General features: G+C 42.1%; 1 protein-coding gene across 1 annotated transcript; it reads right to left on the reverse strand.

Annotated features, from left to right (window-relative positions):
- Positions 1-26,304, reverse strand: GPR137B (G protein-coupled receptor 137B). The gene is made up of 7 exons (XM_066315687.1): positions 25,839-26,304; positions 16,000-16,049; positions 10,644-10,866; positions 6,700-6,853; positions 4,594-4,718; positions 1,724-1,848; positions 1-174 (listed from the first exon to the last, which is right to left on the reverse strand). The coding sequence occupies exons 1-7, from the start codon at positions 26,205-26,207 to the stop codon at positions 63-65; spliced, it is 1,158 nt and encodes a 385-aa protein (XP_066171784.1). The 5' UTR covers positions 26,208-26,304; the 3' UTR covers positions 1-62.

Raw genomic sequence — 26,304 nt, forward strand, 5'->3', positions numbered from 1 at the left:
TTTGTTTTTCGGAACATTGGTTTTAATATTGGAATGTCCTAGGATGCTGTAGTTGATTGGAGTTAAATAGGGCTTGGCCTGTCTGTGTCCAGTGCTGGATCTTGTTGGAGGGATCCTATGTAAGCCATGAAGCTGTTGTTCTGATGGCTCCAGTCATAGTAGTCTGGAGAGAAACTTAGAAAGAAAATAGAAGAATTAGTGACAGGCTGATTGGTTCTGTAGACACCTGGTTAGAGAACATGGGGGAAATGCAATCATGTAGAGGTAGTTCTCATGCTGAAGTGCAAAAATAAACCCCCCCACCCCCAGGCAGCTATTTATTTTTCTGATCTGTCAATTATTTTGGCCAAAGTGTTCATTATCTATTTCCTGATTCTCTTGGTTAACTAAAGACCCTCCCCTTTCTGACTTGCTGTTCCAGGAGGTGTTGGAAGATCCCAGAAGTGGTGCTGCTTATCCCTGCAAGTCCTGGCATTGCAAGGGCGTGTCAGAGATCTCAACCTCCCGTGTCTGTGTCCCAGAGACCAGGACATGGTTTGCAGCTCTGTCATGCTGCCTTTTCTCCCATGAGCAGCATGGCAGTGTGCATGTGGCTTCTTTGGTTTCCACGGGGAGCTGTGCTTGTGTTACCAGTGTGGCTGGTCCCCTGATGGCTCAGTATGGATGTGCCTCTGGCTCTGGGATGGGCTGGCTCAAACCACCTCCAGCATCCTCTGTGGGCTTATTACTACGTGAAAATAGCCCACATTATTTAACTAATTAATGCAGGAATAGGATGACTGATAACTGTAAAGAGTGAGTATGCAATTTTACTGAGCCATGGTCTGGGCTCACAGACAGTGACTACACTGCCTCAACATAATCCAGATCTAGTTCTTGACACTCATTCAGGTAACTATGATTGGCAACTTAGCCAGCATTTTGAGTGGTTACATTAATCTATTCATATCATAGTGTAGCTACAGGAACAGCAAAGAGATAACATGGCTGAGACTCCTTTCAGGGCAGGATAGAGGCCACTCTGTCAGTGCCTTTCCTTCTCTAAATTGGGTGCTACCATTTTTCCTGTGAACTGCTCCTTCACAGACAGGAATGCTTACCTAAACCTCACAGCTCTGCAGAGAAGACAGAATTCTTGTGCCAGTTCTGGATTGTGTGGGATTTCATCAGTTTGGTGGATTTTCTAAGCTTCAACACAGGGGAAAGCAGATGCTGCTTTCATTTCAGGTCACCCTCAAGATGTTTAGCCATGTTACAGGGCAACCTAAGTTGAGAGGCTTCTCGCTACAACCATCACAAGCTGCTGCCTGTGCTGTCCAGCTTTTCCCTGCTCTACCTGAGCAGGGACATAGCTGCTTTTCTAAGCAGTCTTATTCTCACACTTGAATGAGTAAATGGCACTTCTGAAGCCACTCTTGGAAGAAATAGATGATGAAACAAAGTTCTGGCCTGAGTTTTTTAACGAGTGATACACTGGGTACAATCCTTAAATTATGTAACAATTTTCCTTCTTATGTCTTTATAGCATCTACAGGGCCTTGCATCCCCACAGTCACTCAGTGCTGCCTTTCCACTTCAGCTTCCCCTTTTGCTCCCCCTCACCCTGCTGGGATTTATGTAGCAATTGCAGCTAGACAATTTAATCTCTCTTCTGTGGTGTGTCAGAGTTCCTCCTCCTCCAGTTTCTGTTTTGGGAGGCCAGCGGTTCACTCTTGTATCTCACCTGGCCTGCGCCCCCTGTGGTGCAATATTCCAGGCTAGATCATCATCACTGTCGTATCTGCGGGGGTTGTCAAAGAAATAAGATCTGGGACTGAAGCCGTGGCTTGGGACCATTCCTGCACTGGCCTGAGGGAAGGGAAATCTCAGTCAGTATCTGCAGCAGATATCAAATAACTGTTTATCAATTGCTTGGTGCCTAACTTCTTCTAGGAGTTCTGCCAACTGACCTCACAGTTTCCAGAATAAAACAAGTAATTTTGCATTTGCCGAAGACAACAGGAATAATTTTGCATTTACAATATCAGCATAGTGATATTGTTCTGAACAGCTTTTATTTATCCTTATTTCTTAGCTAACACCTGACCTTTTTCTGAAACCACCCTCCAGTCTGTATTCAACCTTTGTGCTGAATTCCTGTCCATGCAGGACCCTTCATGCTTTTAGCCAGCTGGCTTGAAGTGAGCAGTAGGAAGCAGCTGAGGAGCTGAAGGAAACATATGAAACATCTAAAGAGATTTGATTTTTTCCTCCCACATTGCTAACACTCCCTCCTCATGCCTTCTCCCCACTACCACAGGAACTGATCATATTGAAGCTTGGCATCCTGCTTGCTGAACCCACATCTGAAAAGTCCCCTAGGCCCTCACCAAGCAATTTCAGTATGTACTCTATAGTGCTGTGAGGGTCAAATCCTGATGTCAGGTCCGTTGACAAAACAGGGAAAGGAGTGTACATATAACTCCTTTGTTTACAAAGCATTTTAATTTTATTTCCCTGTGAATCAAAACAGAAAACATACAAGATGCAAGAAAACAGTTAGATTCCAGAAACAGCACAGAGACATCTAAGAACCTGCTGAGTCTCAACCACTGATCCACTGCTCCCATCCCAAGGGAAGAGGGGTTCTCTGTGCCTGTAAATAAGCCAGTATGACGTCTTTTCTCTGACATTAAAAAGGAGAGCAGTTTGACCTCCCCCTTTATTTTATGTGTTAAAGAACTTTGACAAAGATGAAATGAAGATTAAGTGCATCTCTGTCATGCCCCCATTTCCAACATTTGTCTGGTTTTAAGGTATGGTAAGGCAAACGGCCACATACTGCTGTAACCCTGTGTCAGCACCAGAGCCAATAGACAGCTCATTCCAGGCTATAATCACTTGTGGAACGGAGTTTCATATTTCAGCAGTGCAGGACGCCTGTACTCAAAGGCTACAAAGTTTTTGTTTCTGAAGTCCAAATAAACCATGAAAGCAAAGAACTATTTCTCAGGATTGTTTATATTAAAGAATATTTTTTGGGTTTTACCTAATCAGATTTGTTGTTACGATTTTTTTTTTAACTAAAGGAGGGTTTGCTTTAACCCCATGCTTTCTGCCCAAGTAGCAGCCTAGTGAATCCAGTAGCCTAAAATCCTGCGGCCCTTGGTCTCCCTCTTGTGGCAACTTCACGCTGAAGTTCAGTTTTCTCTTGCTATAATTCTTCATTTTTTGTTCAGTTCTACTTATTTCTTGTCTTCCTCTAAATATTTGTCCTATGTGAGAAACAAAATCTATATATGACCTAAACCATGCGACAGATAGTGTTTACCCTAAAAAAGCTATCCATAAAAAAAGTGATATCACTGATTGCCTCTTCTGAACTGTGTCTTTATGGAGATTTAAGGCTTTCTGCAAAAGACAATGCAAAAATATGTTACACGTTACTGCAATGCTCTTGTGGGAGAATACTGCCTGTTTGACTCCATTTGAGGTCTTGTTTCATTAGAATTCCAAGCCTTCTTCATAGGATCAGCTTTTTGAAATGAGTGATTATTTTCATTCTCTGTGAATCTCCTCCACACTATCCAAACTGGGCCATCAGGTCTAGGCTTACTAAGCCCACTTGAAATGAAATGATATCTCTGTGGTCGTTTTTTAGAAGAGTAGGACCTCTGGTCTGTACTTAAAAACATTTCTTCTCTCTGCAGTCATCCTGATTGACTCCTAAGCAGGAGTGAGGCTGAGATATTTTTGGTCATGGGCACCAGGATCCATGGAGTTTCTTTGTGCAACGTCAGGTATTATTCCTTGTTCATCTTGGCTTTATCACTGTCTCTGAAATGTGCCTATAAGGATAAAACCTATCACCTTGTCTAGAAAGTTATTCTATTATTTGCTTCTCTTACTTGTGTATTTACCATTCACATTCCTTTTGAGTAATATTAGCTATGGTTTCATTTGGCCTACAGAAACAGAGACATTATCTCAGTAATCCTAATGAGAGCTGATATTTCCTGTGTGCCTGTCAACCAGCTAACCTGGAGACATTGTCTACAGCTATTAAAAATGCTTATCCATCTACTAACTACCTAGATATTAAGGACATTTACTGGGAATTATCCTTACACCTTAATCTCTGGTCTTCTGAAATAGCCAACAAATCAGCAAGTGCTTATTATGATCTCTGACTTGGAAAAAAAATCAATGGGTACAGGGCTGAAAAAATTTAATCTATTATTTCATAACCCTGTTGAACAGTTGGCACACAACCATTTTCACTGCTATGTGATGAAAGATGCCAAGTTTGGATAACAAACTCCTTTTCCACTGATTCCAATAAAGTGCTGTATTATCTCAAAGGGAAGTTGTCCCTACCCTTAAGAAAGTTCCTGATTTTTAAGATAAACTGCCTGAGATACACTTGGCCTTCCTTCTGGATAAACCTGACAGGTTTCTTTCAAAAGGAGTATTATAAAGAAGTGGGAAGTTTTGGTTGCTTTTATTCTGCTGAGGACACATTGAGAAAGAGAAGTCAGAATGTAAAGAGGCAAAAGAGCCCTTCTGACCTGCCTGGACATTACACCAGCAAATACACTAACAAATTACACTTACGAGATCTTTTGTAGGGTTTCGGACACGGAAGAAATACACAACCAAGGAAGTAGGCAAGAGCTCCCAGATGAAAAGGATCACTCCAAACACTATGTATCCTGCATCTCCCAGCTGACATTTCAGATCTGCCTGTTGAAAAGTAAAAGAATGAAGTGTTTTAAAATTTAGATGCCAGCTCATTTAAAGGTGCAGGAGGCAATGCCAGAAATTCCATTCAGTAGAGCCAGACTAACCTGGCTAATGATTAAAGGCATACTAAAAAATCAATATGCTGTCTTGGGTACATGATTTCCCTTTTCTCCTCCTGCTGTCTTTCCTTCAGAAATATCAGTTTAATGCAGGGGTCTTCCCAGCTTAAAAGCCTGGCAAGCAATCACTTGATGAAGTGATCAAATTCAGGTAATGAGAAACTAGTTTTCCAGTCCTTTTCCTGCTGGGAATAACTGTAAAGGAACAATCAATGGTCAAGGGCATTGCTTTTAAAAAGGAAAGGCTTGGATCTGTTCAAATTGGTGCACATTCTAAGGCTGAATAACCCTGCTGTCACTGCAGCACTAGCTGTGATCTTCTTTCTAGATCCTCATCACTGCCCATAGCTACAGAGGGTAAATCGTGTCCTTTCATGTGCTTTGTACAGAAGAAAAAAGGGTGTTTCAGACCAGTTACCTGAGGCAATACTACAGTAATTTATTGGGCTGTAATTTTAAAAGTGACTTTTGATTCTGGTACCAAATTGAGTACCCACTCCTCAGTTCCATGCCCTTTACATATGGTTCAAATAACTTACCCCAAGATCCATGCAATCCTGATGTCACAAGCCAGACTAGATGTTCAAAAAGCATAGTAGCAACTCAAGGGCAAAAGAGCATTCCAGTGAGCTCCCAGTGAACAACCCCCGCCTCCAGAGGGCAAACAGGACCAAGTAGCCTGGCCATACCAGCCCCCATTATTCCAGACTGCAGGAGTCAGAGCAAGAATTGCCCCCTGCAAGAGGCCAGCAGGAGCAGCAACAACTCCTCAGAGCTTAACAAGAAGCAAAATGCTTGATTCAGGAGACATGTCAGAGCCTAATGCCCTTCTTCCTATGCGCTCTAATTCCACTGGCAACACCTGCAGTCCTCTTCTCTGCACTGCAGTGGGGTTGATTAGAGGTCCCTTGACAGACCCTACTCAACTAACTCATAACAAGGTCCTCAGGGCAATCCTATCCTACTCTTTACCTACTTCTTAATTAGAGATTTACCTATTGCTCAATAGAAACTTGTTAATGGCTGCAGGTTTGCTTGGCCACCCTGGCAATACAAGGTCCTTGCGTAGCTGGGAGCACTTTGGGTCCCTTTGCTTTGGGTCTGCAAGTGTTTGCTGATTGTAGGGGAGACATGGGATTTTGAGGCCAAACAAAAGATACTCATGATCCAGACCCAGGCCTCCCATTTTGCCTAGCCTTGGAAGAGCTGGAAAAATATTGGGACCTAAATACATTCTTCAAAGCAGACAAAGGAGCTAGATGTTGAAATTCATTAAAATTCAACAAAAAATCCCCTGCTATTTCCTTTAGTGTTTTTATTGCTGTTAGTTTTCAATGTAAATTGTCACTTGCAATTAAAGGTTGAGAAGAGTTGCAGCCTTATCCTCAAACTACAGAAATCATCATGCTAATGCCAGAATTAAAGTAAATAACCCCACTGCCTTGGATAACAATGGCAGGTGTTATGATGTCTTAGAACTGAGCATTTCAGTGGAATCAAGTACCTTTGTTTGCTTCTCTAAGTACAGTACATTCTTAATAATGGACAAAATCTGTCTCTTTTAATAAAAGGTGTTCTTTCTTTTGACAACAAAATCAAGGTAAATAAAAGATTGATTTTTAAAAATTATTTGTCTTCTGGTTACTTTTTTTTTCTTTTAGTACAGAACTGGAGTTTTTATTCTTATGCCAAAATTATCAGAAATTTGTATTCCTGGAGCAAAACAATCTTAGTGCATTGAATTAAAAAAAAAAAAAAAAGGGTTTGAATATATTTATTCCTCTATTATGTGATAACATGTAAGAAGTCAGTCATCAGATAGAGAATGAGGTTTTCTCATTAGCCAATATTTTCATACTTGCCTGATCTGACACGTTGTACCAATCATAATCAAAAGAGTTGACTTTCTTGGTTTGGGAAAACGATAAGATGAACAAGTTGTAACAGGCTCGTGAGGTATAAAGCAGTATAACAGTCACTCCTATACTTGTCACCTGACAGACAGAAGAGCCCTGGAAAAGATTTAAGCACAGGTTATTATTCATAAAGGAAGTTGAGAGCAACTTTGCTTGGCATGGACTTTGAGAATTGTCATGCTACTCTGTCTCATGCAATTGACTTTTTCTCTTTACTTCTCTGGCCAATATATCCTATTCTGTGTAAATTCCTGTAACTTATCAGCACAGTGGTTTCCAGGCAATGGCAGCAGTTCCAGCCCTCACCAAGATAGGCTGTGACTAATTTTTACATTTTATTGAACAAGTGCTATTTTCAGAGCAGTGAAAACAGGTAACATACCCACACTTCGTATGAGATGGAGTGACAGAACTCAGCCTTCAGGTCTGCATTAGCTACAGAGCATCCTGTATCAGATGCTGGCTAGCATGATGCAACCTTGCATCTTTTTACAATTGCTTGCTCTGCACCCATTTCATAAGTACAGAGCAGGTCATAACAGTCAGCAGTTAAACACAGCACAGACAGGAACAGAACATCCTGCCTTAGCTAATGTCAACACAGAGGAGACTAAGTGGAAGCATAGCCTATGGGCAGAGTGACCATGGCAGGGCAGTCTGAGTAGCAGCTTGGGCACAAGAGGAGGAATGGGATTGCGAGTGTGAAATTGCAGCGGTTCCTAAGCCCTAGAAAGAGCCTGATCCAGTGAGAGGGAGTAAGTGCCTGACCACTATGTCAAGTGAGCAGGGTCACTCTCAGGGGCTGATACACCAGCACAGGAGTTGTAGCAGGAAGGATGGAAGGAAGGAATCCAGGGTCCATGACTGCAGGGATCTGTGTGAGTCTGATCAGAGAGGCAGGGAGGTGTACAAAAATGGGATGATTTTGATAGAAACTTAGAGTAAATTCTTTGTAGTTGGTTCTGGAATAGTGCTTTGCACAGCCAAAGGAGGAAAAATGGGTTAAAGAGCTATATGCATTTAGAGGTAAGTTGCCTTGCAGTCATCTGCTTCTCTAGCCCTGCCCTCTCCCTCTCCTGGCAGAGAACCACACCAGGAGGATGGGTTCCTTTCATCTATATGACAGAGAGAGGACAAGAGAGAAGTTGCTCCTCCCTGCCATGGGACCTTTTAAACCAGTGCAGGAGACTGGAAAGTCTGCATCCTATTCCCTCTGCTCACACATTCTCCTGCCACGTTTATAGCTGAGGGGCAGAGGTTCAAAGCACCGTGGCTGGCAGAGCAGACAAAGCAGAAGGGCCAAGCAAGTATCAGGGGAAGTCACCAAGCCACCATGTCCTAAATTCCTGGACTTCAGGAGATAACTAGGGCTCCAGTGCTGCTCGCCCACGCTGTTGGCTATTGACCTTGCAGCTTTATTGACCCAGCTCCTCAGTCTGCCCTCCCCAGTGAGTATGAGTTAAGAGGAGCTCAGGGAGTATTTAAAAAAGGCTTGCAGAAAACAAGCCTGTCTTCCCAGCAAAATTACATTGGTTCAGTGAACAGCCAGGCTCCAAAAAACACCCAGTGCAGTCAATGTGTCTGAATTCCGGCTTATAACAGCCTGGGAACACCACCATTCACTGGGTCCATAACCTGCAGTCATGTCAGGAGTGAGCCAAGAGACTGCAGCTACTCAGGAATTGAAGCCAGATCCATAGCAGACAGTAGGGAAAGCTGTGGCAATACCAGCAAGCAGGAAATGCTTTAAAGAGGAAACGTTTGCTAGACACTTCTCTGTTCTCCTTCGATACTAACAAGCACTCAGTTGTGCTGCCATGGAAACCGAGGGAGAGAGCAGAGAGAAGCTGCTGACTGGCATATACCATACCCCAGCTCCGTGGCATTTACAGATTGCAGATAGCAGAAGCAAAGAGCAGAACGGGGTATTTTCCTGTATAGGTTTCCCTACATAGCTGTCATTCTTTAACAGTTAATAGTTAAATGTGTAGAGATTTAACAAACTTCCATCCCACCAAATACAATTAAGGGGATAAAAAGTGTCCTGGTTTTGCTTCTAGTCAAATACACTTAGGGGGCCAGTGAAGCAAGAGGGCAGCAGTGAAAGTAAACCCTGAGGAATCATTTTTCAGTCACAGGCCCCAGCAAAGAAGGGGAGCCCCAAACTGGCAGTGTGTCCCACCACATTACGCACTTGGCCAGAACTGGCCCAAGTCAGCACCTAGGTACTGGGCTGTGCATGTCCTTGGTGCTGGCAGAGTCCTGGCACAGAGCACCAGGATGGTTCCCCAGGCCAGGGCGTGGAGATGAATGTGTTTTCACATGTGGTTGGAAGATACATGCCAGCAAATAGGAGATGCAAATAAAAGGCTGCCAGTACTTATGCCTACCTACATGCACCACAGAGCATGCATTATCTCCAACACTATTTGTCATACCACTGCAGAGAACGGATTTTTGTTCTCTAGATAATTTTTGGCATAACAGGAGCAGATAAAACCAGGATGTTTCATTGACTGCTAGTTTCAGTCATCTGTATCCGTAAAGTATGTGCAGTCAAACTGCTGGAAGGCCTCAGAGGAACTCCCAGTTCAGGTCAGCAGAAAGGAGGAGCAAAGCGCTCTTTAACTCTCATTTCCACATTTAAACTTTCATCAGCTGAGTGTTGTGTTCTTTCCTGTCTGCAGTAATGTTAGAGATTCTTCGGGTTTTGTGAAATACTTCGGAGTAAAGAAGGTTGGGTTTCTTGCAGGAGGAGAAAACACATCAAAACCAAAACCAAACAAAACCAGAACCAAAGCCTCCTTTAAGTTAACACTGCTTTGTTACAGAGATTTATGCTCCTGTGATTTGCAGTACAAGAAAAACTTATCTTACTAATAAAAATAATCCATTGCCAGTGCCCTTTGGTCAGCAAATGACAGGCTTGAAAGAAACAAAACTGAGCTGTGTTTTTAAATCTTCTATTCAGCCCTGAACTTTTAGTTGTCGAGCAGCACGACCAGATTTGATTAAACAGGAAATGCACTTATTTCATCTGATTAAGTAAATGTAGAGAGGAATTCTATGATAAGGTTTTTCTAAATAGCAGCTGAATGTTAGATTTTTTTAAAGGATTTGTTGTGGCAAGAGCAATGTGCTATTGGTTAAACAGATAATTTAAATTTAACTGCCTTTTGTAAATGCAAGGACTTCTGAAAGCCTTGCTTCATTATTTATAGATACAAAACATTATCACTGATTTTCAGTTCACTGATTGCTTATGCAATGCCATCCAGCTCCTTGACCACTGAATGCGTCCAAAGATATAAACCTAAAAATATTTCTTTAAAGAACATCCTGTAGACTACTTGGAGACACTTTTTAACCCTTTTCCCAGCTGACTAAGTTATGATATGACTTTTAAAACACATTCTCATTATCTATAGGAATATATATAAGAATATGCAAATGTAAAAAGGGAGATTCATATTTCTCTGTCTGGCTTATCTTCAGCATGCTGCTACCTTAAACAGTTAACTTAATCAATGATTGGACAAGCTGAAGGATATTTAAGCATAGGCTACTTTTATGTTTTTAAAATGTTGCTGAAATGGTCTCCAGGCAAGGGACCCAGAGAAAGCAGTGTCTGCTTGAAAAAGAGCTGTGAGAAACTCCAGCCAGAAAGATATGCAAAATCTGCCTGAAAAATGCGTATTTGTGACCACTGGTTTTAACCAAAAGCTCCCTTGCTACCATTTAGTATTTAATTCATGTACTGAACACGATGGCCAGCCAAGTGCAAGCTGTGAAGTTTAAGGCCTTCAGTTCTCAGGCTTTGTGGCTTTGCCTTGCACTGCCCTTGCATCTCCAAAGGTACTTGAAAAGAACTGAAAATGTACCTTACCTTGGACTCCAAGTAAATGTTGGCTAAAGACATCTTGGAGATCTTATACAGGCAGATGGAGAGTGAAACAGCGCACAGCACAAACAATGTGTCATTAATTGCCACCCGGACAGAGACAATGATTTTTCTCTCTGAATTCTGTGTCCTCACCAATACTGCACATGTTAAATTCACCAAGAGGAAGAGGAGACTTATGAAAAGAGAAGCCAGGTAGAGGGGCAACCTGGGAGAGTAAGAAGAAAACAGTTTTAGCAACATTGTTCAGCAGGTGTCAATCATGAGATGGAAGTTGTACTCTGAGAAATGAAATCTGCCTGTGTTGGGCTGTCACAGCTGACAGAGTAACTAGCTGCCTGAGCCAAAATCAAAGTGCTCCAGATTGCTGGAGAGATTAACTTAGCTCATTTCAAACCTGTTTGTACAGTTACACAACAAGCTGCAAGTAAATAATATCAAGCAGCAAAACATGGAAGACTGCAGCAGAAATACAACAGCACAGTTCGCGAAAACTACTTTAAAAAAGCAGGTGCCTTTTTAGATCATGCACTTCATACACAGCACAAACCCTCTGCCTACTCACTCTCAGAAGAAACCTTTCCAAAGGCTGAGTTGCCTGGAATGGACTGGTTTTGACCCTGGTTTTACTATACCACCACTGCCATATAAAACATCACTGACTGTTAATGTTACCATCAGATATCAAATTAGGGAAGTGTCTAACGGCAAGAAAAATCTCCAAGTTACTGGTTCCCCAGCTTCCATCTCTGTCTCTTTTCCTGAACAGTTTAGTCACGGTAAATTTCTTGAAAGAAATGTCAAGAAATTAAACTATATATATTGATTCTGCATTGGCATTGTGCCATCTAGGCAAGAAAAAAGGTGTGTTTTCACAACCACAGAAGCAGACCCGGAAGCAAAATGTGACAGACAAAAGCTCAGGAGTTGGACTGTTTTTAGCCATCTGGTTCTTTTCCAATTTAACCAGCACTGATACCTACAATACAAGCATACCATGTAATCAAGGTATTATGTGGTATGCATTTTTTTAATTACTGCTTCTAATTTCTCCTTATGCCTACACAAACCTGTGAGGCTTTCCATTAAAAAAACAACAAACAAACAAAAAAACAACACAATACCAAAACCAAAAAAAAAAACCAAAAAACCCCACACCAAAAAACCCCACAAACAAACAAACAAAACACCCCAACCCCGTTTCCCACCCCCACCCCCTCCACCCCCCCAAAACAACCCAAAAAACCCCAACATGTTTCCATTTCAGGTATTTGCTTAGTTCATTATCATTGCTGACCCAGGCCATTACCAATAAGATTCATAATCTGCAGTCACTGAACAAGAGGTTTTGGCCTGTTGGGAACTTTGAATTTGTCTGACAACAAACATACAGACTGTCCCTGAGGACTCTAGTTCTGATTGTTTAACAATACTTTACACAATGGAGATCTTTTCCTTTCACACATTCATATTCTTTTGGGTTAGTGTCAATGCAGCTACAAAGCTGAAGCACAGCTGGCTTCTTTTCAGAGGGCAGGAAAGAAGGAGATATACATTTGAGATATTTTAACTGTGTTATAGGGAGAACTGAAAGCCTAAAAGCTTGTGAATCAATGCCTTTCTTTCCAGCTATATCTGGCAGTGAGCAAGGATGCTGTCTTTTCCTTGCCAGGCATGGAAATTCCCTCTCAACAGGAAGATTGTGCTCATTCTTAACTTTCCAGGGCTGGGCTCTGTTTTTAGGATAAGCAGCTGGAGGCAGTTCCTTTAAAACTCACAGCCTAATGCTGGAAGCGTTGCACTCCTGAAGCTCCTCTCTCACACAGGTTTCCTCTGTAATGGTGGTACATTTAAAGCTTTTATTAGTACCTCAGAAATTTTTAAAGAGTGGTCACATGTCCTCCTTTCCTTCTCCTCCCAAACTCCCATCTCTAGTCCCTTTGTGGGGGCTTGTGAGGAAAAGCACACTCTTGCATTTGTCTTGTGGGACAGTAAGCAAATGCCTTCCTCTTGCTCACCTTAGCCAGAAGGACCTTCTGCTGCAGCACAGCCTGCATGCTGGCATGCAGCATCAAGCTGGCTTGCAACCAGCAAGGCTGAGAGGCTTCCAGGCCAGGCTCCTCCTTTGCAGACTTTAGCAAGAAATAAAAAAAAAGGCGCTGTCACACTCTCATGCCCACACAGTTCCATATGTGTCGGGATGAGCTGTCGCGGCCAGTCAGTTGTGCAGCTCCTCACACAATGATCTTCCAGCCCCCTCATTAACATGATGTGGCGGAGGAAAAGCTGCCTGATTTGCAGTGCAATAGAAGCATGGTTGCTGAATTTATGGAAAAGCACTGATAGAGATGCAGGCTGTCTCTCTTGGGGAAGTTTTAGGGTCTCAGCAGATTAAAGGCAGAAAGTATCTTCACAATTCAACTACAAGGGCACCTACAAGGCATGAAGAAGTGTATGGAGTTTTACAGAAAACAGAAAAGCAGGGCAGGAGAGGTGCTTCCGGATTGCACCAGTGAAAGCCCAAGTGAAAGTTCAAAGGCTTATTGTGCCTAATCCCCACTTTGGGGCTAGTCTTTAAAGGAGCCGTGTGTAATCTGGTTTGGCTGAGGAAGACACATGCCAGGCTGTTCTGTTCTTTCAGTGTCAGGCTGAATGCACCCATAAGTTTTTCTCTGAGCTGAAAATAAAACTTCAGATAAATGCAGTGAGATTTGCCTTATTTAACAAAAAATTTGTTTGAAACTACTGTATTTTGTATGCAGTGTCTGAGGCTTGTGTGTAACAAGATATGCACACATAGCACAGCAAGCCTCATACAAATGTGGTGACAGTAAGAAATTCCCAAGTCAAAGGAGACAGGCAGAAGGACTGATTGAATATGAAATTGGGCTGGCACAGGCTTCACCTTGGGGTCTTTTACTAATATTGTGAAGGCTGTTCTGAATAAAGTTTGCTTAAGTTTCTGGACCCCCAAAAGGATTTTATCAATTTTTATTTTTGGTGGGGTTTTTTGTTTGGTTTTTATGTTGTTGTTGTTTGGTTGGTTTTGGGGTGTTTTTTGTTTGTTTGGGTTTTTTGGGGTTTTGTTTTGTTTTTTGGGGTTTTTTGTTTTGGTTTGGTTTTTTGTTTGTTTGTTTGTTGGGGGTTTTTTGTGGGGTTGGTTTTTTTTGTTTGTTTGTTTTTTTTTTTTTTTTTTTTTTTTTTTTTATTGGACATGATTCTGATTTCTGAGACCTGTGCCAGTACACAGACAGCAGTCCTACCTCTCAGTAGCCCCATTTATGTTGTCATCACTGGCAACACTGCAAAAATGGCAATACTAGGCAATAAGGTCTGACACTTACTAAAGAAAATGGGGGAAAAAAATCAGAAAGTGATTCAGTAATGAAGAAAAATCAGATTCAGTAAGTGCATATTCCAGACCTGTCTATAGTCCTTGCATCTTTCCATCATTCATCTCTCCCTCAGGATTTGAGCAACCTGATCTAATGAAATCTAATGATCCCTGCTCATGGCACATGGGTTGGACTAGATGATCTTTAAAGGTCCTTTCCAACACAAGCCATGTATGTCTGTGTTCTTTCACTAGCTTGTTACAGTTAATTAATCTGTGGGTGTGCACATATTACATCATTTTAATTGCCCTGTGTAAGATAGGAAACGAGGTCAGCTTTATTAATACAGCTCTTTTAGACAAACTAACTGCACTCATGCTGAGATCTAGATGTTAAAACAAAATACAACTGAAAACCCTTATCAACAAAGCTGAACAAGAACGAAAAAGCTAGGCCAGATCCAGGAGTGACTTGTATTAGAAATCCAGTAGGGAAGACTCAGGGCAGATGTGGAGCTGTGATGAGGAGAGTAGTCTGTGCATGAGTAATTGTAGCCACAGTACATTGTGTTTAGGAGCACAAATACTCCAAGAGCTACGTGCAGGTTGATAATGTAGTCACTTCATAGGCATTGACTAAATATCATGAGCTCCCTGTGCTTCAAGAAAGACATTTTCAAGCAGTGTTCAGGAGTAAAGCCTTGCCACAAGCATCAGTAAGAGATGAGGTTAAGAGCCTCCAGCTCTCACCCCTAAAGCCCTGCAGAAACCTGTCCACAGACTGTCTCCAGCACCCTGACCTGGCTCTGTGCAAAGCCATCCTCTTTGTCTCTCTTGCCTATGTGCCGCATGAGGGGCAGGCACATCTGCCCTGGGGGTATCCTGGGGTGTGCTCTGCTTGTCTGCCTGCCCATTCCCCTGGATTTTCTGCCCACAGGAACCAGAGTGCAAAACGGGGGTCCAAAGATGCAGTTCAGCCTGGAGACCACATTCCTGAGTCAGCCATCACACCCTGCATTTCCCATGCCCTCCTCACCTCAAGCCTGCTCTCACTGTACTGCCCTTATACCAAACAAGGTTCCCAAAGCACTTGGTACAGATTGCCCTACAAGCTGTATGAAAACCCAGTAGGATAACAAATTTCTAGAGCAAGGACAGTGATATTTGCCCTGTTGACACAGTTCTATGTTCTCTCAACAGTCAGCAAGTAACAAGGCAGATTGCAGTTCAAAATTATTCTGTTTTTCTATCCTGAATTCATATTGTAAATTCTTTCTTTAGAATGGAGACAACCTGTCTCTCTGTTCCCTCCTTCTAAACAGCATTGCCCAACTGAGGCTTTTAAGCACTGCCACAAAAAACATTTATTTATTGAGCTCTTTCTGAGCTTTCTGGACATTACTGCCCTTTGGGGTTCTTTCAAGTACATCCTGACATTTTCTCCTCCACAACAAGATGCCAAATTAATATCTCCACCTAAACGCAAATCTACCATAACCTCAACTCTATAGGTTATGAATAAGCTCCCAAACACATCACAAAATTGAATCCATCCTCCCTAGCTCTTTCCTTTCATAACTTGTCTGTCATCTTTCCAGAACTTTTAAGACTTCTATTACCACTGACCTCACAGGTTAAAACATACCCACTCCCACTCATTCCTGTCAAAAAAACCAAAACATCACTCTGCTTTCTCAGCACTGGATCTGAATGTACCTAGTAATACAAATGTTAGGAACCAGTAAACAAATCCCCAGGGTGGGTGTTTTCTGCTTGCATTTGAAATATTTGCCTTTGAAATGGGACTGTCTAAAAAATTATCCTGGTGTTGGGAAAGGACAGATCTCCTAAAGGTGATAGGAAGAAGGTGGCTTCAGAACCATCATCATAAAACACTGGTATACAAATATGAATAAATGAAATACGGGCGCCACAAATTAGAAAAGATGTTCCTCAAACAGCACGGCTGCTCCTCTTAACCACATTGAATGTTTGCATATTTCTTACCTGTATTTCAGTAGCTCAGGGGAATATTTTGACTTTGCTTTGAAAATCACCTGCAAAACAAAAAAAAAATATTGCATCAAACATAGTATACATGTCAGCAAAGAAAGACACTGTGAGTCACAGCTATTCTGTCTCACAGGCCACAAGATATGTCATGACAGGTTTCATTACATAACAGGTTTGCATGTATTGCTTAGCCATGGCAGGCAAGCTCTAACCAAAGTACTAGAACCACTCAGCAGGTTATCAGATGCACTTGTATACAAATTGTTTTGAACTTGTCTACACTATCAATTTCACTTTGGTTTAGGAATAAGGTCCTTTATACCAGTGTAACAGTGTGTCCTTTGGGAGTGCAGCTACAGCCTTTCTAAATCCCAGTCAGTCTCTCAGTAGAGAAACTGCTTAAGAATTCAGGCAGAAGTCAAGCTCACACAACCACACACGTTACCAGGCTAGCTCAGCAAAGAGGCAGAAGGCTCCCAGCCCCAGATCAATTTCCAGCAAGTGTTTATTCCAGTGTACTGAAGGTGAATCCAGAGACAAAGAGGGTGAACGTGTGGTCTTTCTTAATTATATAGGGTCTCAGGTTTGTGGGTGCTACAAGGGGCATCGTAGGGGGCAAGTAACCATAGGAAAGAGAGGAACAGGACACCAAGCCCCACAGCCAATGCGGAAACAGGGAAAGGGGTTGCCATGGGGTGGGTGATGGGCTTGCAAAACCCAGGGAGAACATTGCACAATGTCTGGAAGGATCCATGGAGGGGGGAAGCCTTTTTTCATCTAAGATATCTTAAAATCTTCACTTTTCCAGGAAAGGGCAGTTGGAAATTCCTTTAATGGCATGAGGGTCTCCACATACCAGTACTAACAAAAGGATCAATGCCAACACAATCATAGAGGGAAATTATTATAGGCTCTTACATGACCTGGCAGTACACATCTCTCACACAGACCAGCTCACACCAGACCCAATGAAGACCCCATCACAGTACCACAGTACCCACCATAGCACCATAGTACCCTGGCCTGAAATTAGATACATGCTTTTACATTCATGTTACATTGCCAAAAAGATGCCATTGAGAGCCAAACTTATTATTTTTTTCAGAGGTACTATTTGGCTTCTGCTGACTGTCTCTTCACTGTACAACAATATGTGCTTTTACAGAGAGATAGCTCAGGCCCAGCAGTTAGCTTGCTGTACCAGAAAAGATAAAAAACTGACAAGTTTTCTGTAATGTAGCTAGGTGCCATCAGCCATTGTTGTTTAACCACCATCAGAAATGATACAAAAATATATTACCATATTTTTTATCTTATTTATTAAAAAAAAATACTTGAAAGTATCACCACTTTTATATAAGCTAACATAGTTTCCAAACAAACTTAGTTTACAAATGTTCATTTAAACCAACAACAAAGCACACTGGTTACTAGTATTATAAAAACTGCAGAATGTATGACTTATTCTGGGTTGCTTCCCAATCATTTTCTTCTCAAGTTATGCTATCTTATCCATTTACCTCGATTTTTGCATGCCCTTTAGTAATGTTTGCATAATATTTGCTATGATTATTATGTTTTCCCAAGGAAACAGGACTTAAATGATCACAATGTGACTGTAGACATGTCTGCCTGTCAATCTCTTCATCTGGCCTTTACTAATCTTAAAATACTTCAGAAAACTGATGGGAAAATGCTTGAAGCATCAAAGATGTGATCCTTTATCACCCTTCTAAAAATCAATGATTCAAAGCAAGAAAAAAAAACCGCTATAAATGTGGGGGTAGGCGGAGCCCCAGCTGCTTTGCCCTGGAGGGAGTTAAGCTGAGGAGTTAAGCAAGAATTTCGCAACTTCACCCAGAGCCCCTAAGACAAAAGACAAACTTTCTAGTCACGGCGACCTGTCCGGAGACCCACAAGCCCCCTCGGGATCTTATGTAGATCTGTTACAATTGATTGGTTTTGTACTCTTTTCCTCCCAGCCTGGTGTCCCATAAAAACCCCTGGGTTTCCTCTGGTTGGCAGAGGTACCTCGTCCCTGGACCCCTTTCGCTGGTACCTTTGCAATAAAGTATCACCTGCGGAAATTCCATACGAGACCTCTCTCTCTCTCACCACGACCGGCTAAAAGAGGGGCTAACTCACAAGGGCAGGAGCTGAGAGCACTGAGCTGAAATCACTGAAAGCTGAAATCACTGAGCTGAAAAATCACTGCTCTGCCCTCCTGCTGAGAAGCCCCTCTGCCAGCTGAGGAGTGCCCTGACCCCCCAAGAAGCTGTTTTTAGCGAGACATCTTTTGAGGGCGGTTGTGGCTCTCTGGGTCCCAAGCGGCGGACCCCTCTACCAGCTGGAATATATAAATGTATCTAATGTATGTCCTCTGTGAGGAGAAACCTACATGATGATTCTACCCATCACCCAATAGGAGAGAGTTTGCATAGCAAAATATTGTAAGAAATTCCCCAGTTATGGGAACAACTGAGAGTCAATCATGAGACATAGATCTGGAGAAAATCAGGCTCAGCTTGTTCCAGAGCTCCTGTCATTTAACTCCTATTCACCATAAGCAGCTGCCTTGACATGGAAATTATTTTTGTGATGCATCAGCCTGCTTAGCAATAGCTGAAGCAGCAGAGAACACTGAGTTTTTCAGCAAACTGAGAATAAAATTGAAAACTTGAGGGAAAAAAATCCTTAAAAATATTCTGCAACCATTAATACTGTTTTCAAATAGGTAACATCTCTGATAGCATCTCTTATTGAAGAGTTTTGTGATTCATTCTCCAAATTCCTGGATCATGAAATCTCACAGCAGTTCAGGAAGAAGTTTTAGGTTGTTTTATTTACTTGCTTTTGAAAGGAAAGGTACAAGGGAAATGTTGCAAATGTTCTGCACTTCTGCTGTGCATAGAGTAGCTGTCACTTTCAGAGAAGGGATGAGGTTCCAAATGCTTCCCAGATATTTTTTGGACAAGAATTATTGCCTACCCTGCCTATTTTGGAAGGGAGGGAGGAAGCAGATTCCTGACCTCAATGAAACTAAACAGGTAATCCTTGTCTCTAGGACCATTCCACAGTCCTCACCTATCGTGAGCCGCACTTATACACATTGTATCATTAATTTTGACACCTTTCAGGAGCTGCATTTAACAGAACAGTTCAGAGCCTCTGCAAAGAACTTCACAAGGAAAGCAATTTCCAGTGGGCAAAAAGTTGTTCTGGTTTCACAAAACCTAGCAAATATCAAGTTCCTAAATACCATCTCCAGTGGTTCCCAAAAATTATCTCCTCATCCCTCTTAAGTCACAAAGTCCTGTCACATAAACCAACCCAAGACCACTGCCCAGCAAAATCTCCACGGATAACTTAGGTAAAACCAAATGCAATGCTCCTGCTGCAGATCCAACAGGATCTCAAGATTCAAGATATTCAAGATCACCAAAAGAGCTGTTACTATGATTCTGCATTTGGTAAACCTGTCCCAGGTGACAGAGGTTCTGAAATTTTCAGAGCAAAATGACCATTAAGAAAGAAAATAAACACTGTACTTATATATATATATATATATATATATATATATATATATAATGAAATCTACACTTCAAGGCATGGAGAATTCTTACCAATTCATTGCTAGGCAGGAGCACAGGCAGCCAGATTCTGCCACCTTTGATTTACCACTGATGAGGCCTAAGTTCATGGGTAGCCCTGCTGGAAGCAATGGGATTGTCACAGAATAAAGGGGTGTTCAGTGGGAGTAAGGATGTCAGAAGCTGATCTCAATATACCTTACATGTGTGGGTGCAGCTTTTTGCTTTTAGCATTTAGCTCAAGAGGCTGGTTGCTCAATGGCCCCTCCTTGCAGCAGCATTGAGAAAGCTTCCAGTCAATATCTGAGTCATCTATGTAAGTCTTCCAGCAAACCAGAGCAAACCAGTCTATTCCTAAGAATAGACTAAACAGCAAACAGAGAGCAGGCTCCTTTGAAAAGATCTTTCAGAGATGCCCAAGATGAACATGGAAAACACAGTGAAAGTCCTTGCTAATTTTCTTATGTCAAAAGGGTTACTTTTTAGTCTTAAAAGTATTTCCCCTTCTGCTTGCTCTTTGAAGACGAAATATCCTGTTTTGGCTCTCTGTTTCTGCCAAAGGGTTGGAAACCTCAAATGAAATTCTCACACCCCCTCCTCCACTCCCTTGAGGTATATGTCTGGCATATAAAACTGCAGCAGTTCGAAAGGACTCCAAAAATCTCTTTATACAGCCAGAGAAAATTCCCATTGCAGGAGCTGAGGTAAACAGCTGACCTTAGAGACATTTTACCAGGCCCCAGGAGTGGGGATGGCATGGGACCCATCAGCAGCTTGCCTGCAGAGAGCTCTGGAGAGCTGCTGGGCAGCAGAGCAGGCAGACAGGGCCAGGCTGTTTTAGCTCATGGGGGTTCCAGCTAATCAGGAGCCACTTTGAGTCTGTAAGTATCAGTGAAATAGCTGCCAAAGCCAAGACAGATATTCCCAAAGCAAAAGAAAAATAAAACCTCCCTGGAGCAATTTTCGTGTCCATGCTCTGATTTAGTGAACTGATGTGATGACTGACACAAACCCCTGCTGTACCTCCAGTGCTAGCTGATCAATTCACTTTTACAGGAGTCACAGCTCAGCCTACCAAAAAGCCTCAGATATGTGGCAAATGCTTGCATATGTCTCAAGCTGGTCCTCTGCACAGGAGTGAAGTTTAGCTTTATTCATCACTTCTTACCTCAAAACCCCTATATGAAACATAGCATGCACCTTGCCTTCCCAGTTCCTTTCACTACAGCCCCTCTCTTCCTCTATCACACTCCCTGCAAACTTCCCTCTGAAACCTGAAAATATGCCACAATTTCATCAGCAGCACGTTTACCTTTCTTCTACTGTATATCTTTCAGTCACAGGCTCACCTTCCTCTTTTTCTCTTTCTTCCATGTTCATTCTTTTATTTGGTTCAGATTTTCCAAAATTTTCCAAAATAGGCAAGTTTTCCCTCTAGTCTATAGATTCTACACAGTATATAAGGCCTACAGACATAAGCAACATGACTCACTGCTATACTCAGTCTTCCATGAATTGGTAAAAATAATTTCATCCTAAAAGGACAGGGATGATTGATTGACAGCCACAATAAACTTTCAAGAGTAGATTTCTTATCAAATTATTTTCTAAATCAAATGACCCCATCCTTCATGTCAGATACGGACAGCTAGCCAAACTGCAATTGCAATTTGTCTTTTGTAGATACAATACTAAGGGCAACCTTTTACAGCAAACATATTTGCTGATGCTTTACCATATGTAGTTAAACTCCTGTGTAGTTCTATATAAATCTAAAACTTGTTTTTAATTAATAATAAGATTTATAATATAGGATTTAGTAATTTCTGCTAAAAAATAATCTCCAAAATAAAAAGCCCTCTCTGTTCTCTCACTGGTCTGAACTTTTAAAATGCTATCCCTCACTAACTAGAGAATGGGAAATTTTCTTAATTCTCCTCCCAGAGCTAACATTTACTCTGGTTCCACTGAAATACATGAAAACCTTCTGAAAGCCTTGTGCTGGTTTGACCCCACCCTGCCAGGCATGGCCAGCTCCTCTCTGAACTGTTTTACTCTGTACAACTTCCCTTCATTTGAAAGTCCCTGATTTTATCAGCACTGCCTGGGAGGCAGGGTAAGCTTCTCAATTTAGATGCCAAAGAAAAGGGAAGATGGTTAGGGAGGAAGAGGGAGAGGTAAAATCTGCCTACCAGCCTTCTCCACCCATGCTGTCTCACAGCTCTTTAGCACTGCACTACTTTCCCTTAATCCTGCAGAAGTTCCCAACCTGATGACAAAACCTAGAGCCTACCCAAGTTTTCTGTGCCTGGCTGCAAGGGAGGCCTGGGATTTTCAGTGAAATTTATAGCTCACGGTCTTTGACCCTGACCTTGTTCTTTGAGTCTGTAACCCTCCATCAGAGCCTCTCTCCTGCTTCATTTGTTTTCTGTTCCCCAGGGAAATGCAAAGCCTGAGCAAACAGGACAAAGTGAAGCAAGACTTCTCTGACCACCCCTCCCATCCACTGGAAAAGGCAACTTATGTTTTTTTCCCAGAGCCTCTTTACTCTTTTACCCACAGCACTAACTGTAAAGCCTGGGGACTCATGTCAGTGTCCCCTTGTCCGGGACAGGGCAGATTTGAGAAAGCAGGACATAAATAAAATAGTACTCAAATCCTGAAATCCTCATTTTCCCATTATCCTGGGATCCCTCACTGTGGGATCCTCCACTTCTTTCCTTTTAAAGTGGAAAGATTATTAAGCAAAAAATAAATCCTTGGAAGCTGCATGTGTGAGGCAAATATCTCTATGGGATTTTTGGTCTCTGGAGGTGGAAATGCGCTTTGGCTACCTATCTGGTGGATCAGGATCAGCGAGCTTCACTGTCTTGGTACAGTGCAGTTACTTGCTGGTGTTGTGTTACTGTTTTACAGAAGTGCCACTGATCTCATCCTCATTTGAGATTTGTTTTAATGATTTCCAAGCAGGCAGAGGTCCTACCCTCCAGAGAGGGCAGATCACGCTATTATTTTTCTTTATAAGGGAATGAATACAGACACAGGATTCATAAATTCAAATACATATACCTATTCCATGAGAAATCATTAATTTTCTACATCCAGTATGGGATCTCTCAGAGGAATTACTATTCTATGAGCCTTATATGCAGCACCCTTTCTACTTGTCCTAAGTAGGGCATTACAACTGTATCAAAGGACCCTGAACTTGGCTCTTAACACAAAAATTCCCTTTTGAGTCAAAACTATTTTGATTCTAATTTCCCTTCTGCTCATAGTTACCCTGCTTTAGCAACCTGCCCCAACACACTAGAGGTTCTTCTCCTGCAACTGCTGATGCTCAAGTCTGGGAACAAAACTTTGCTGTGCTGATGTCATCAGGGCTTATTTGTCTTGCTACACATAAAACACAGCTGAAATTCCCTATGGCTTTGGGATACCTATTAAAAAAGAGAATAGTTGTGGCTAACTTTCCATCAAGTTCAAAGGTGCCTGTTATTCGAAAAACGCCCTCAGGCACTTGCCAAATGAGTTTTTTGTTTGGCCAAGAGGATTTGCAATATTTTTTGAATCAGTTGTTTTCTTCTCACATCTACGTTTAAAAGTTTTCCTGGCAGTGCCACATTTAGGAATGGTGGGTGCTTTACAGCAGATGATAAAAACCTATGGATTCCAGAGAGCCATGGGATCTCTTACACTTCTCTGTACTGATACTATACAGTATCTTTCCCTCCAGATAAGCACCTGTGAATTAGCAGGAGTTTCATGCAATAAGACACAGCTGCAGACCCTTCTTGCTCATCTTCTAGAGAATAAAAGGATAAAAGTTGCTTCTAAACAGGTCTGTGAAGTTTTAAGCCATTACTGAAAACAAAATTTTCTCTCTCCACCCCTTTCACACTAGTTCTTGCTTGCCTACTGTGGAAAGCTAGATGTACATTAAATACAAGATGCTGAATTTCAAGCCAAACCACCTTTTAATGGTTAGAAGTAAAGAATTAATAACAGTGAATTAAAAATAAATGTACTTATTCTGTCATATATTCATAGAATGGCTGTGCTTGTATTTCTTAAACCTTTGTTTCAGCTGGGGAGGCATTTGAGATTAAATTTCACTGACAGAAACTAGCTCTAGAGCAAACAACAGTACTAATCTTATGTCTGCCTACAGTGGCCCAAGATATTTAAAGACTATGACGCACATCACAAACTCTGAAAGTCCCTTGCAAATATTGTTTCAAAAGCCCCACAGCAGCTCTTCAAGACAGGTAATTATTCTACTCTTTTTCAGAGGGGCTCAGATGAAGATCATGAGGACTCAGGATGACAAAGCAGGAATGCTGTCTCAAAGGCAGAACCAAGAGCCTTAACATTTTTTCTTTTTCCAACCACTGACTTGTACTTCCTGAACGCTATCAGACAACAATGCTAAAAATAAGTGAAAAGGACATATGTGTGCATACTGTGTGCTGTCCTTTCAGACCTTCCTTAGACAAAAGGAATGTGACCTGCAGCACTAAGCCTCCTGAGTGCTGACACTCTACTGCACAGACTGCTGTGCCCCCCCATGCTTGCTCCAGCCCAGGCTTCTCTTGGCCAAAAGCCAGCATGCTGCATTCTGCCTCCAGACTTTCACAGCAGCCCTACATGTGTGTCTGAGGGAAGAGTCTGACCTAAGGCTGTGACTTAGTCCCAGCACTATGATGAGATGGACTGAGTGCTGATGGACATTTGGGCCTGGGAAGCTCCACAGTTATCAAATGACTCTCACAATAGCTATGGGATAAAGCATAGGTCACCACATGCCTGAGCTGGATTGGAGTAGTATGCAGATGAAAGGTTCCTGTAATCCCATAATATATCTCAAGTACCAGGGACTGGAGCAGGCTGAGTTAGCAGGCGTTTCAGACACTGAATCCATGAAAGCAAACCTAAGCTCAAAACTGGGTATATGGTTCTAAGTATTTAATATGCTCTACAACTCCAGTGATCTTCTTACAGCTGTCATGCTTACCACTGCTGCTTTTCCAGCTCTGGGATAGCAGCCCTTGCATGCAGCTTGAAGTCTCCAGCCAGGCTGTTCAGAATTGATAAAGCCTGCCACCACTACAGAGCACTGTTAAACACCAAGGAGACTACAGAAGCACCAGCCCTAGGCACCAAGCTTGTTCCAGGTGGGGCAAACGGCAACATCCAAAGCATCCTGAGCACTGCGTGATGTGCTCCAGGGCTGGCTGATGCTCTCCTGACCAACTGCTTTCGCACTGGGAAAAGTGCGACTTTGATCAGGGCCAATAAGTGCAGGCTTGGCATCCTGCTCCAGGCACTACACTGGGCTTGAGGAGAGAAAGAATCCAGTCTCTGCCCTCCTGCAAGTTTCCTGTGAGATCTCAGGCAAGTCCAGCAGCCTTTCTTTGTCTCATCACGCCAATATCCCATCCTTCAGCCAAGTACAAGATACCCATGCTCACCATAAATATTTTCAAGCAGTTCTAGCTGCAGCAACCTGGAGCCCTGTGCAGCTTAACTCATCTGACTTCTTAGATATCTAGGGCACAGATACACTCTAAAGATCTCTTTCTGAAATGGGGATACTATTCCCTGTGCTCCACTATACAGCTAATTTACCTTTATATCAGAGTCCTTGAAATAGAGGGTGTATCTGTGAACAGCACTTAGCGCTTACTGAACAGAGTCAAAGCTGTTTGTAATACAGATTGTTACAGGAATTTGGGCCCACAGTAGGACTCCATCAACAGTTTCAATTGTTATACACATAATAGAAATCTCACTCAGAGACGTTAGCCAACTTACAAAAAAATTGGGACCGGGGGTTTGTTCCTGGCAAAATCAGACATTACAATTCTGACTGCACACAGAGATCAAGCCTAGTAAGCCAAGAGGTTTTTAAAGTCTAATAACAATAATAAAGCATAATAATAGAATGACATTTTGAGTGTCCAAATTCCAAGCCCTCCTATACATTTTTTCTCCAACCTTTAATTATTTTTATAGACAGTAGACATGTTAAGTGATTTTCTCACAGTGATCATTTCAGGCTCTGGTCTCATTGTAACATGGATCACTTGCATATAGACCACAAGTTACAGCACCCAAATAAACAACTGAAATTTGCTTTTTGCATTGCCAAGGTACATTTGTAAATTACATTTTTCTCATATGCTCACATAATAAGGCTTTACCATTCAGCTAGATTTAATCAACTAAATATCTCTTGCTTACCTGTGTGAAGTAAAGATTCATCAGGGTCAGAGTGAAAAACTGGAGGCAGACTGGGAAGCAATATAGAAGCCAGAAGATGAAGGGACTGAGAGAATTTGCTGTGACAAAGTCTTTGAAGTAAAATGAAAAGAGCACTGTCCTAAGAGAGGCCCAAAACAGGCACAGAAATAGAAAGACAGTTTGGTAACTGAACCTCTTGTGCCTGTAGTGAAGGACCAGCCAGAGCTGGACGTAGATGAACACAAAAAGCAGTGAATAAAAAACAGTATATACAATGGTCAGGCCCAGCTTCACATACGGAGGGACAGCTGGCGTCAGGGTCGGCGGAAGGGTGTCATTTTTCAGTGGGTCCCACTCAGGGGCCTCCATTTGATATCGGGAATCGTCAGAATTACTTAAGTTTGGCTGCCGCTGTTGCCTCCTCCTCCTTCTCCTTTCATCTTCCTACAGCATAGGAATCAAGAAA

The sequence above is a fragment of the Sylvia atricapilla genome, chromosome 3, assembly GCF_009819655.1.
Source record: "Sylvia atricapilla isolate bSylAtr1 chromosome 3, bSylAtr1.pri, whole genome shotgun sequence".
NCBI classification, from domain to species: domain Eukaryota; kingdom Metazoa; phylum Chordata; class Aves; order Passeriformes; family Sylviidae; genus Sylvia; species Sylvia atricapilla.